General features: G+C 43.4%; 1 protein-coding gene across 1 annotated transcript in view; it reads right to left on the minus strand.

Moving 5' to 3' along the window:
- ADGRV1 (adhesion G protein-coupled receptor V1) overlaps positions 1–14,643 on the minus strand; it is a 629,361-nt gene that overhangs the window by 439,147 nt on the left and 175,571 nt on the right. Inside the window, exons 30-32 of the mRNA XM_068247792.1 lie at positions 11,178–11,393; positions 5,144–5,359; positions 1,202–1,446 (exon numbers count right to left, since the gene is read on the minus strand). Of these exons, the coding sequence (XP_068103893.1) occupies positions 1,202–1,446; positions 5,144–5,359; positions 11,178–11,393 (677 nt within the window). The remainder of the gene's footprint in view (positions 1–1,201; positions 1,447–5,143; positions 5,360–11,177; positions 11,394–14,643) is intronic.

The following is a 14,643-nucleotide window of genomic DNA, read 5'->3' on the forward strand; positions in this document are numbered from 1 at the left end:
CTAAAAGACAGGTGACATCTGAAGGTTTGGCAAAAAGTGCACAAAATAAAATCATGATGCACAAAGCAAAACTCCTGATTGTTTGTTTCTAACATTCAGATCAATAAAAACACCTGAGACTGAAAGTGATAGAAAAAATATTATACAGTACTCATCTGTGAGAAATCATTGGGTCAACATGCCAAGATAAAGCTATGGTATACTTTCCTACAGCAATTTATAATATCAGATAAAATAACACAAAACCGAAGCAATAATAGTAATACGTAATCAAATCTTAAAGTACTTAAAGAGACTCTGTAACAAAAAAAAAGTTCCCCTGGGGGGCACTCACCTCGGTAGGGGGAAGCCTCAGGGTCCCAAAGAGGCTTCCCCCTCCACTGTAGCTGCAGGCAATGCAGCGCTGGCTCCCCGAAAGTCTCCTGCAATCCACTCTCGGCAAGCCTGACAAGGCTTGCTATATTTACCTACCCTGTCTCCAGCGGGGGCGCTGTTGCAGCTCTCAGCACGGAGATAGGCGAAAATTAGCCGATCTCCGTTGGGTCCTCTTTACTATGCAGGCGCAGGAGACTTGCGCCTGCGCAGTAGAGCGGGCCGACAGAGATCGGCTATTTCCGCCTATCTCCGAGCGGAGAGCCGATACTGCACCTGCGCTGGAGCTGGAAGGTAAATATTTACATCCCCGCTGTTACGAGGGCCAGAGCAAGACAGCCGTGGGACACAGGGAGGACGGGGGAAGCCTTGATAGGATCTGCCTATCTCCAAGCGGAGAGAGCCGATACTTGCACCTGCGCTGGAGCCGGGAAGATTAATATTTACCTTCTGGTTACAGAGTAAATATTTACCTTCTGGTAGCGCCCAAAATTGTATAAAACCGTAAAAAAAAAAGGTTTGTGTTGGCTACATTCATAAACTGGCCAGTTTTTCAGACTTTTATCAAAAAGACAGATAATGCATTTTGCGACCCTGGATCGCTTCCTCAGGTCAGTAAAGTGCTGAATCTGCAGTATAATAGTACTCAGAGCCCTATTACACTGCAAAATCGGCACTTTATTGACTGGAGCAAGTGGCCTTCTGTCTTTTTGTGCAACAATTCATTAAAATTCTGAAAAAAGCTATGTGGTTTTCACATGAGCGTAGCTCCTCATCTCCCCCCCCCCCCTCCCCAACATGTCATTATGTGCCAGTCCATTTAGCTCACCTCATCGTTCTCAGGAATGTCATCAGCTAGGATTTCTATCACAAGAGTCCTTGTGGTTTCTCCAGGAGCAAAGCTTACATTCCCAGAAGCCGTTCTCAGATCATCCACAGCAATCTGCCCATTTACAGTAGCCGCCCACTGAACAACAACATTTCCAAGAGTTCCAGCATTCCGAACGACTGGCAGATTTATCCTGACTGTGTCGAAGTCTGGCTCCTCCACCGTGACTGATGTCACCTGGAAAACTGATGCAAATGTTATCATTAGACTCACTGACAAATCCTCTTCATTATTACCTTTTATGTTCTCACTTTTTTCTAAACATTGCTTCCATTCATTTCATACATACAGTTTATAAATCAATATCACAAATTGGATTTGTCACAACACAGGCCCAAACTTGTCAGAGTATTACCAATGTCACAGATAAAAAGTATGATGAGACACAATCTTACATAACCAAAATAAGCTCAGGAACAGGTATGTCCATATTCATCAGTGAGGAGGATTATCGCACTTTTCAGCAATTAGGCTGTGTTTCCACTTGAGCGAGACAGAACTTATTTGTGTGTTCTCCGCTCATTGCTAAACTGACTGTGAAGAGCTCCTAATTTATAAGTAGGAGCCGTTCACAGTTGACACTCTGCAACTGATCCATAAGATCCGCTGCGGTAAGTGGACTGCACTTCTGTGCAGTCTGCGATAGTCCCGGGCAGGCAAATGCGTTCCCCAATATAGCCTGTAGAGTTAACACATCTTCCCCGGGCTACAGCTCGACCACAGCGGACCATCAGAGTGGACACTACACTGTCCGCTCCTGCTGGCGGCACATGGTCCGGCTCAAGTGGGAACCAGGCCTAATGCTTCACAAACAAGCTCTTTGTGTTTGCAGCATTATCGCCAACAGTAGTAATCAAAGGACAATCTGAAAGCTCACTGTATTTGCAAAGTTATAAAGCCAACATTTAGAGACATTAATTCTCTTCAGAATATATTTCTAAAACATCAAAAACAAACAAAATACAAAAATCACATCCTCAGTATACATTGAACTCTCAACAAAGCAACAACTGCACTGCACACAGAATTGTGCCACCCAAGTAGGAAGACGTGTCAGTGATATCAGCCAAGATGCATCGGCCAATTGCCACCATAACACTAGAAGTGATCTTATTACAATAAAGATACCAAACAAGGTTTGCATGGAACGCTACCCCATAACCCCGATGGGTCACAATGTCAGTAATGGTTGATGATCTGGCATAGATCAGGCTTTGAGTGGAAAAATAAATAATCTTCATATATCTAAGCAAGTGCCTCATGACCAGTACATAAACGATAATCTCCAACAGACAATGCTCTTCACAACATACCCCAAGTCTGATAATAAGCTAATAGTCATGTCAGCTACTACGCTACTAATAAAACAATAGGAAGTTAAGACACTCACCACACATAGACTAGACTTGTCTCCACGATGTGGAAGGTCTGGTGGCTGCAACCTAATGTGCACCGCTCTGAACATTTCTCAAGATAATGAGGAGAGGGCCAGCGCATACCACAACAGGCTGCCCCCCCCCCCTTTTCCTAATTTCTCAAGATAAGTTCGACTTGGTGCCACTCTCTCCCACAACATAGTGTCACCATACCAATGGCTTTCTCAGGACTGATTGCACTTCACCAGCCATAAGTATAGGGCTAGTAGGGATGTGCGGGGCAGGGAGATGGGTTGGGCTATAGTCTATCAGCCGATGGGAACCGCCGATCCGCCGCATTGTCGGTGACTCCCTGCCTTGTCCCCCTGTGTGGTCTGCTGGGTCCCGCTCCCCCGGTAACAATAACTGCAGGGCAACTCACCTTTCTATGGATTCCAGCGCTGTGTAGTCTGCTGTGTGGTCCTCCACCTCCAGCATGTCAGCTACACCTGTAAATGAAAAGTTAGCGCAGAGACGCTCACCTACTCGGCGGTGGCGGCACGATCTGCAGACTAGTGTTGTCCGGATCATGAACGATTCGGATCTTTGATCCGAATCTATTTTGTGAGTCGAATCATCCGAATCATCAAAATGAGTGATTCGGATCGCAAAAGAGGCGGGGCCATGAGCGACACGCCCCCTCTCAGCGGGCAGCGGGGTCCTGGAAGCAGAGCAGAGATGGATCGCTCTGTTGGAGGGGACTCAGGGGAGGCAGCCTTGCACAGCCACAGGTAGATGAGAGAGAGGGGACATGGGTGCCACTGCCAGATATGTGTAGAGCACACATACTGGCTGAAATGTACTGCACATTATAGGCTGTCTGTTCCGTAGTTGTGCACAGTGAACACATTGGAAACTTTTGGCTCAGCATAGCTCAGTAACTTTGCAGGCACTGTGATTGCAGGGCAATCCTCCTGCACTCGGCACTAAACAGCTGCACTTATCTTCTGGGAATACTTTGGGGGAATGCTTTCTTTCCTTTCACTGTGTGACGTTTCCATTCAAGATATACAGATGAACATGTAGGTGAAATACATGTAAAGCATAATGATTGCAGCATGTGGGTATTGTGTGCAAACAAACATTTATGCTCTCTGCTTCCCTCCTCCCTTCTCTGTCCACTCCCTGCCCTCTGTCCATCTTCTCCCCTTATCTGTGTGTCCACCCCCCTCCCCTTCTCCTGTCCTGCCAGTCATTTCACCCCCGAATGCTTCCCTTGTAAAATGATCCGAGATTCGGATCAAAGATCCGGATCTTTTCAATGATCCGATTCGAATCATCCGGATCATTGAAAAGATCCGAACTTCCCATCTCTACTGCAGACATCTCGGTCCCGGGAGGCTTCCCCTAGTGACGGCTCCTGCTAATGACTCATTGAGTCATGGGGAATGACTCATTGAATCATTAACAGGAGCCGTCACTAGGGGGAGCTACGCAGCTTCCCCTAGAGACGGCTCCTGTGAATGATTCAATGAGTCATTAGCAGGAGCCGTCACTAGGGGAAGCCTCCCGGGAACGAGATGTCTGCAGATCGTGCCGCCGCCGCCGAGTAGGTGAGTGTCTCTGCGCTAACTTTTCATTTACAGGTGTAGCTGACATGCTGGAGGTGGAGGACCACACAGCAGACCACACAGCGCTGGAATCCATAGAAAGGTGAGTTGCTCTGCAAGTATTGTTACCGGGGAGAGTGTCAACATGGGGGGGGGGGGGGGGCAGAGGACAGGATGGGGACTGGGGGGGGGGGGGGCAAACACATGGACATGCACAGGAGGGGGCACACACAGCAGGACAGGAGGGGGACACCGGGACTGGAGGACCACACAGGGGGGGGGGGGGTGAAGGGGACACAGAAACACACACAAAGGGGGCAGAAGGGGACACAGACACACACACACAGGGGGACAGGAGTGGACACAAGGGGCCTGTAGGACCACAGAGGGGGGCTGGAGGAGACACACAGGACATGTGGGGACAGATGGGGCAGGAGGACCACACAAGGTGGAAGTAAGGGATGCCACACACAGAGGGGCAGAAAGGGACACATAGTGGACACAAGAGGACAATGGGGAGAACATGTACTGTACAATACGCTCCTGGAATATGGACGCACCAGGTTTAGTATATACTGTATACATTTTTTTCCCAGATTTTTGCCTTCTAAACCTAGGTGCGTCTTATATCCCAGAGCGTCTTATATTCCGAAAAATACGGTACATAGTATACTTCAATTACCTTATGCATTTACTATATACTATACTGTATATATCACAGCAAATAAATGAGACAATGCTTAAACACCACAAGTGCCCACAAATGAAACCATTTTGTTTTTTGTCCACTGTTACCATTTGTATGTAATATGAGGAATATCTAACACAGTTTACCCTTCTACTACTTAGATTCCATAAGATGGACTGAAAAAAAAAAGATTGTATCACTAGTAGGCACCATTATGTTTTTTACTTACCAAATGAGCCAAAGGGATCATCAGATGCCTCTATAATGATAGTGGCTTCTGTTATGTCGCCTAGCATGGCTCCTCCTGTTGTTTGATTTAACAGCAGTATCTGGAATGACTCCTCCACCTCAGGACTGATGTCATTGATGATGTAGATTGGCACAGCTTTGCTGGTTTCCCCTTCAAGTAACACAACATCTGTGGAAGCTACAGTGTAATCTTCCCCTGAAAATTACACATCTAGTTAAATCAATGTAAATTAACTTGAACATAGAAAATGCAATATTGCAGAAAACATGAAATGGGGATGGTGGATGATTTGGGAGCCTCTGAAGATTCTAGAGCACAGGCGTAGACCTTCAGTCCTCAAGGGCCATATCCATGCCAGTGTTTAGGATGGACTGAGAAATAGAGAAATGTGTACTACTTCATGAACCACACCTTTTCTGACACAGTGTCATCAATTTATTTTAGCTGTGCAAAAAAACGTGTGAGGACCTTGGCCCGTGAGGGCTGGAGCTTAAAGTTCCTGATCCTGGGCATGTCCGAGTAAGGTCCGCACATACCCTGTATAACACCACTGGTTGTATGTGCCTTTTTCCTCTTTGCACTAGCTCTTAATTCTACTCAGTACTTGTCAAATAGGTTGCTTCTGCCTGCAGCAGCAGTAAGGTTCACGTATGGGCAGTAGAATCTACTGCCCATACGTGAACCTTACTGCTGCTGCAGGCAGAAGCAACCTATTTGACAAGTTTTGACGAATAGGTATAGACTGACTTTCCACTACGATGGTGGGCTGTAGAAGGACCATCCAGAGGCTCCCCACTACTGAGGTAGTCCAAGTCATTACTGAGGTATCTTTTTTTTATAACTTATTTCAGGTTTCCTTTAACACATCTAGTTAAAGTAAACCTCCGGACTAAAAATCTACTCAGCAGAACTGAAAAGGCTTGGTGTTTCTTTAACAGTTTCACAGCATCAGAACTTTGTTTTTCTTACCAAAGCATCATTTTTAGCTGCATTTTTATCTAAGCTCCACCCATCAAAGAAAAAAAGCCCAGACTTTTTTCCCTGATGCTGTGCAGAGCATGATGGGATTTCCTATGTTGTTATTCACGTTGCCTAGCAACTGGGAGAGGTGCTCAGGACACAGGATGGTTGGAACGCATCCATCTGAAAATGGCGCCTGTGAATAATGGCGCACAGTGTTGCCGCTAATCAATTTGCCGCTTATCGCTATTTAACGTTAAAGCCTTATTGTTATTTAGCGTTAAAGCCTTATTGTTATTTAGCGTTAACACACAGAACCCTCTCTGTACCTATCCCTAACCCCTAAACCCCCCTGGTGGTGCCTAACACTAACCACCCCCCTGGTGGTGCCTAACCCTAACCACCCCGCTGGTGGTGCCTAACCCTAACCACCCCCCTGGTGGTGTATGTTGTACCGTAACTATACCTAACCCTGCTCTCACACAGAACCCTCCCTGTACCTAACCCTAACCACCCCCTTGGTGGTGCCTAACCCTAAGACCCCCCTGGTGGTGCCTAACCCTAAGACCCCCCCAGTGGTGCCTAACCCTAACCTTGACAGTGTTACATTAAATCCATTCACCGTTTTGCAGTTAAATAACGTCTGCAGTTTGGCTTATGTAGGGTGCTATTGATAAATAACGTTAGTGTGTGCCGTTTTTCTTCTTTTTTCCCTGTGCGCCATTATTATGCAGTACTAATGATAAATAGCGATAAGCTTATCTTTTTAAGCGTATCTTTTTAATGCGGCGCCATTTTTATGCATAGGCGCTGTGCGCCATTATTCACTGATCCCGGTTGGAACTGTGTCTCATGCTCCCTGTCACCTCCTTTCAACCAAAAAGAAGGCTGCCATCATGAAATTAAACATTTGCCTGTTCTTTTAAAACAGGGTGGGTAAGAGATTACATTACCTATCTATTTTAGTTAACATAACTAATGTAAGTTAATGACAGTATGTTTGTTTAGGCTGAAGTTCCTCTTTAAGGTGTTGTTGCACTCATATTAAAGCATACTTAAAGCACACTGGAACTTACAATAAAGTTATGAAATATTTGTATGTGTAGCACTAATGGTAAATAGTACACGCCTCTCATATTTTTATTTTCAGTTTGAGGGCTGAATTTAGAAGATTAACAGCAGTCATGTTAGTTTGATGTAAAATCTGCTTCAGGGCTTGTTCACATTATAAATCGCCAGCGCTATCGCAAGCGCTGAGCGATTTATTAAGCAATTTTGAAAGCGCTTTTCTAAGCGCTTTCAGAGCAATTTTAGCTTAGAAAAGCACTTTTCAAAGTGCTTTTCTAAGAGCTTTTGTGTAGCATTTTTTTTTCACTTCCTGACGTCAGTATGTCAGGAAGTGAACTCTTTGCCTCGAAAATGAATAAATACAATATATTTATTCATTCAAAGCGCTCGGGAAATCGCTTTTTAAAGTGCTTTTTAAAGCACTTTCCCTATCCTTTCTATTGAATCGCAATATGATACAGGAGCCACTTTTGCAATTGGATAGAAATCTCATTGCTTATGTGAGAACACTCACATAAGTTAACATTGCACAAGCCAGCGCCAGCACTTAAAAATAAGCGAAATTGCTTATAATGTGAACAAACCCTCAATCAGCTAAAAAAAAAAAAAAAGACATAATAGCTTTTTACAGCTTCATCTTGTTATCGGGTTATCAGCAGTATTTCCTCAGCCAAATAGAATTGTTTGGGCTTCTGTTCATTTCTCAGTGAGTAGGCTAAATTTGACTGCTGTTTTTGTGGCTCATTTGCATATGAAAAAACACTAGTAGGGTATTAACTCTTGCAAAGCAAAATACTGTACAAATCAAATGTATGCATTTAAACATCTTAAGTAGATGCCCTGATCAATGATGAAACATACTTGTAAACAAACTACAGTATGAGGTGATCCCTGTAAGGAAATAGTGTATATAATATGTTACCATTGCTTCTCAAGCATCCCATCCCTTCTGCCTTGTTGTATAATGTACCCCTGAAGACCAAAGCACCTCTGTTCTCCCCATATATGTTATATATAAAGCTATAGTCTGGCATCAGAGGCGTATCTAGAGGGGTATAGGCATGGCTTGTGCCATGGGCGCCATAGCATCATGGGCGCTTTACCTGCCCCTTTGCTGCACCCCCATGCCTGCGCTTCTTCCTCCCTGTCATTTAGACTTCAGATCAGCTTAATTCTGTTATCTGGGGAACACGTCTACTTAACTCATATATATATATATATATATATATATATATATATATATATATATATATATATATAGGGCACACTTGGCTTAGTGTTAGAAAAGAGGAGAGGATAGAGAGGGAATAAGAAGATATATTTCCCCAAAAAAGTAACTTCAGCAATATCCCAAACCAAAAAGTACAGGCAACAATAACACATGGTACACAAGAAAGGTTGCAGTATTTAGAGGGAGAGGGGCTCTGACCAGGGGTGCACAAATTCAGTGTTTGCCATAGGCGCTATGTTACCCAGGTACGCCCCTGTCTGGCATATCACTGCAACAACCTTACTACGTTTTGCCAGTATACTTTTGCTACCTTGAAGACGATGAACACTACTAATTTAACTTGAGCACAAGTTCATCCTATTGGTATAGCACCTAGTGCCTTCTTTCAGCTTCTGAGGTAGCTCTTTATTGGTGATATAATGGTAATTGTAATCTCTTTTTATGCTTCCAATAGTGGTAATCATTTGTAAACTGTTCCCTCTGCTAGCATACACATCCATTATCCCAAGCCTGTCCTTCGATAGCAGGTTTTGATGCTTTATACAGTACTAGCAGACCCAAGCCTGTTTAAAAATGGGCTCTAGGTCGATTTCCCACCGCCGCCACCACCGCATGTCGTGCACGCGCACCCGCCGCTCGTGCACGCTCGCACCCGTCCGCCCGCGCACACGTCCGCCGCCTTCCTGGCCCCGTGCTCCAGTCCCAACAGCTGTCTGGGTCCGTGCTGCGCACATGCGCAGTATCAAAAAGCACGGACCCAGCTACACAGAGACAGTGTGACGCAGGGACACAGGGGTTTTATTATAGAGGATATGTACAATATTGGGAGGAGCAGTGCAAAATTGGCTATCCTTGGCCAACTGTTACCACCAACTGTTGTAAAGAGAAAGCAGGATATACTCCTACTCTCTCATTAGTAGTCAATATCACAACATTTCCAAACATCAGGATGCTAATACAGTGGAAACTATATCACAGCAATCTGCTTATTGTCAAGAAAATGTTGACCTTCTAGAAAGAGGTTAAAGATCCCTGTAGTAAAGAGCAGAACAATGTATTGTGTATTTTACTAATAAAGGGCATGGTATGAGTTTACAAAATGGTATGTGATGTTTCAGAAGGGCAGTATCCTCAGGTCATGGGTTAAAATATTTCTGGCAAATTCATTACCAATACGGTTTTTCTAATCATATATAGGAAAACGTGTTTGTCCTGATGCATTTCGTTGCATTGTGTTGCATCCCACTGAAAACAACATGCGGTGACGCAACTCAACACAATGCATCTAAGTGTGAATCCAGCCTTAAAGAGAACCTGTACTTAGTAAAATTATTTAAAATAAACACATGAGGTAACTTCAAATGAACATTACATAGTTACCTTGCCCTCATTTCCTCTCAGAAGCTCACCATTTTCTTCTTACAGTGATCCCTTCCAGTTCTAACAACATTTTGTCAGAACTGAAATATATCAGTTGCTGTCAGTTATATATCAGCTGCTGTCAGTTACAGCTGAGAGGAGAACTGATGTGTCCATGTTTCCCTATGGCTCAAGTGGGCGATGTTACAGTTTAACTGTGTGCTGACCAGGAAGCTGTTATGGGGTAATAGCCATTTTCAAAATGGAGGACGGAGAATTCCATTGATCACAGTGGAGAAACAGGACACAGGAGAGGAAAAATAGATTGAGGAGTAGACTACACAGGAGGTAAGTATGACTTGTGTATGTTTATTTTGACTTTTAATTTTCAGTTCAGGTTTTCTTTAACCACTTTGTCCTCCTTGACGTATAAAAACGTCAAGGAGGACAGGCGCGCTCCCGCGCGCTCCCGCGGCCGATCGCGCGCGTGTACGCGCACTCCCGGCCGCGGAGTCGGTAGCCACGGAATCAATGTGTCGGGCTATGGAGCCCGATCATTGATTCCTCTCCCCCGCTGAAAAAGCGACAGCTTCTTTCGGAAGCTTCGCTCTTTCTGAAGCTGTGTCCCTCTAAGCGTACATTGTACGCTTAGAGTGACGTCATGTAAAAAAAATCGAGATTGCCATCTTGTGGCCAAAAAGTAAAACTACAAGTAAATACCCAAAAAGATTACACTACACCAATATTTCCCCAAATAAAACACTTTTATATCCCACCCTCCCAAAAATGCCCACATAAAATGTTTAATAAAAAAAAACAAAAACATTACTATAAAAAAAAAAAAACACATAAATATTTACCTAAGGGTCTAAACTTTTTAAATATCTATGTAAAGATGAAATATTTCACTCTATTTTTTTTTTATAAGCTTGTAAATAGTGATGTATGCAAAACGGAAAAAATGCTCTTTTATTTCCAAATAAAATATTGTCGCGATACATTGTGATAGGGACATAATTTAAATGGTGAAATAACCGTGACAAATGGGCAATAACAATACGTGGGTTTTAATTATGGAGGCATGTATTATTTTAAAACTATAATGGCCGAAAACTGACAAATAATGAATTTTTTCATTTTTTTTCTTATTCTTCCTGTTAAAATGCATTTACAATAAAGTGGCTCTTAGCAAAATGTACCCCCCAAAGAAAGCCTAATTGGTGGCGGAAAAAACAAGCTATAGATCAGTTCATTGTGATAAGTAGTGATAAAGTTATAGGCTAATGAATGGGAGGTGAACATTGCTCGGATGCATAAGCTGAAAACGACTGAGATGTTAAGTGGTTAATGATCGGTATGCCCCAATAGGTGACTGTGACCATGATTTCTACTTACCAGCTGTTGCAGTTATTGGCACTGCTTTGAATTTCACAGAAACATCACCAAACCATCCACCGATTCTAGTGACATTTATAATTGGCCCAACATAATGTTCTGCAACGCGCACTATGGTGGTAGACAGCTGTAGGACGCCAAAAGCATCGTCACTGGCATTTATAATTACATGAGCCACGGCCTCATTTCTCAAACCAAGACGAGGAGAGTTTAAAACTGAAACAATAAAGGTGACAGAATTTTAAAAAAAAAGTAGGAAACTGGTATAGTAACTTTAGTGATCTTCAAGTACACCTGTAGCTTTAAAAAACAAAACAAAAACATAAATGTGTCAGTAGAGGGAAGCCTCTATGCTTCAGAGCCTTTCCAGATTCTCCATGACCTCTGTGCTGCTGGCCAGGACTCTTCATCTCCGCAGCCAGGCTCCCCTCTGTGCATGAACGCAAGCACATTGCACAGGCACCAGTAGGTTCGTGCCTGAGAAGTAGCTCATGCACGGAGGAAAAAGCACAAGTGGCTCCATGCTACTGTGCAGGCACCGGCCACCCATACACCTGCGCAGTGCGGCCGTGCAGATAAACGGAGAGGAGTGCGGTGCAAGCAATCTTTGATATTAATGTTAATGTTGAAGATTGTTTAGAGGGTCCCAGTACAGAGCAGGAGGGACAGAGGCACTGGGGAAGCCTCTTGACCATACAACCATTGAGGCTTTCCCATACTGAAGTAAGTACTGTAGTATCTTTTCTGTTAATGATACAAGTAGCCTTTAAGTAAAATAATAAGGGTGCTCAAAGAAGTGTGAAAATGTGTGTGTAGGCTATTTTATTTAATATTTCCTAACATTGTTACTATAGAAACAATACAGGACAGTGGGGGAAATGGCAAAAAACTAATGCATGACCAGTTACTAGCTCACTCTTGTCAAGCACTATCTACAACTAAGCAATCAAGTAAATGTAGATTCATTTTTATTATTATTATTATTACTATAACTACTAATCACTATTATACTTTTATATTGCACTTGAAGGATTTCAGCAGTGCTTTATAGAAAACCATTGCAATCCAGTGGCGTAGCAATAGGGGTTGCAGAGGTTGCGACTGTACTGGGGCCCGTAGGGCCCTCCCTTAACCACAGTGTTAGCTCTTTATTGGTCCTGTACTTGTATTAAACACTTCTATAGATGCTTTGAATAGTAGTAATCATCAACAAGCTGTTCCCCATCCCCTCCTTGCACCTCTGACACTGTGGTTGTCCTTGGCAGGATTTGGTTCGCCTTATTAATTGTTATGTATAGAGTGCTGGGGAGGGGGGGGGGGCAATGTAAAACTTGCACCGGGGCCAATAGCTCCTAAGCTACGCCCCTGTTGCAATCCTTACATTACTAAGTTGGTTTACACATAAATCTGTACATTTCTGTTCCAGTCCTGTCCTGTCAGTTTTGCCTCAGTTTTCTGTCAAGTTCACCTGACAGGATTGGAACTCTATACTTTCTTTGTGTGAACCAAGCCATAGAAAACTGATGAAAACTGTCAAAAACTGACAGGACGGAACAGGACCCCCTTTATGTGTGAATTCAGCCTTCCTGTCCCTATGTGAGCCTCGCAGTCTGATTACAGTCCAGGATTCATGTCTGTGAGAAAGCCAGTTAACTGACCAGCCTTTATTTCTTTTTTGGCCTGGCCTGTGGAAGGAGAGCAGAGCACACAAGCACTATGAGAACAAACTTGATGCAGACAGTGGGTGGAACTGAAACCTGGAACTTCAGTGCTGCAATGCTACAGTGTTTAATTCTGCAGAGTAGGAGCTGTCCAAGGTGCTGAGCATGCAGTGACAGAAGCTTCCACAGCATGTTCTGCCCTTAGGAAGTATTTTATTTCTAATGGAAAAAAAAATCATGGTGTATTACACCTGTTTCCAGGCACAATGGTTGGTACTGAGTTGGAAGGAATGCCCCTTCATGGTCTATGGGAATTAGGAGTTGAGTTTATGTTGCTACTACATTGCTTGGAAATGAAATAATCAGTGAAGCATCCTCACTCTGGCCAGTGAGTAGCAGGAGTCTTTCTAAGACAACTTATCCAAAAGCCATAAACCTTTAGTGAGTGGTAAAGAGAAGGAGAATCTGAGCATGCACAATTCCCCCTCAGAAGTGACTGTGTGAAGCTGGGCTGTTGCCATGATGGGGTAGCCTTTCTCCTAAAGCTCATGGATTTCCAACCAGAAACCCAAGCTTGACACCATAGTTTAGTTACATAGTTTGGTTGAAAAAAAAACATCCAACCATCAAGTTCAATAAGAAAAAAATAAATATTGTCACCATCCTGCATCTGCCTTTATCCCAATTCATCCAGAGGAAGACAAAAACTCTTACAAGGCTTGGACCAATTAGGCGCAAAAGACAAAAAAAAATACTTCCCAACTCCAGATAGCTACGGATAGCAGTCAGATAAAACCCTTGAAACAGCTCCACCTGAATTATCTAGTATTTATAGTCGTGGGAGTCCTTCAATGTGTAGTATCCAAGCCCTCCTTAAAGTGAACCTTAACCCATGGGAAAAAAAGTTTTACTTACCTGTGGCTTCCCCAAGCCCCCTGCAGCCGTCCTGTGCCTTCGCAGCAGCTCAAGTGTCCTCCAGTCCGTGCCGCGGAGTAGAGTGCGCGTTGCCGGGGGCCGACCCTCAGTCGGCCGAAAACTAAACTAAGCCGCAGTGGGGGACGGGAGGACACTCGAGGAGCTGCGAAGGCACAGGACGGCTGCAGGGGGTTGGGGAAGCCCCAGTGAAACTTTTTTTCCCCATGCGTTAAGGTTCACTTTAAATGCATATATAGAATTTGCAATAACTAGTCCCAGTGGTAAGATATCCCACATTTTAACCCTTCTTATTTTAAAGAACCCCTTTATAAATAGATGGTAAAAACATTTTTCTTCCATATGAAGATTATGTCCCCTTGTCCTTTGTACAAGACTAGGCACAAAAAGCTAATCTGCCAAGCTTTTTATTGCCATCTGATCTGTATTTATATATGTTGTCTATGTCCAAGCTAAATAAACCCAGGTTGTCCAACCTTTCTTAGTAAGCGAGACCTTCCATCCTTTTTCATTAACCATCTTTGTATGTGTTCTAGAATGCCAATTTATTTCCTATACTGTGGTGCCTAAAACTTTATCCCATACTCCAGATGTGGCTTCACAAGTGATTTATACAGAGGGAGTAGTATACTAGCATCTCATGATTTTATTTTCCTTTTTTACATTTTTTTATGCGTTAGCTTCTGCTGTTTGGTATTTTTTACAGTTATTTAAATTGCAATTAACCAGTATTTCCAAGTCCTTCTCCAGGTGTGATATTCTTTGTGAAGATGGCAACATTACTCTTTATTCTTTTTACTAGATTATTCATTGATGAATTAAAAAGGATTGGACCTAGTACTAACCCTTGCGGGACCCCACTGTTAACAGCT

The sequence above is a fragment of the Hyperolius riggenbachi genome, chromosome 1 (assembly GCF_040937935.1).
Source record: "Hyperolius riggenbachi isolate aHypRig1 chromosome 1, aHypRig1.pri, whole genome shotgun sequence".
In the NCBI taxonomy this organism is placed as follows: Eukaryota; Metazoa; Chordata; class Amphibia; order Anura; family Hyperoliidae; genus Hyperolius; species Hyperolius riggenbachi.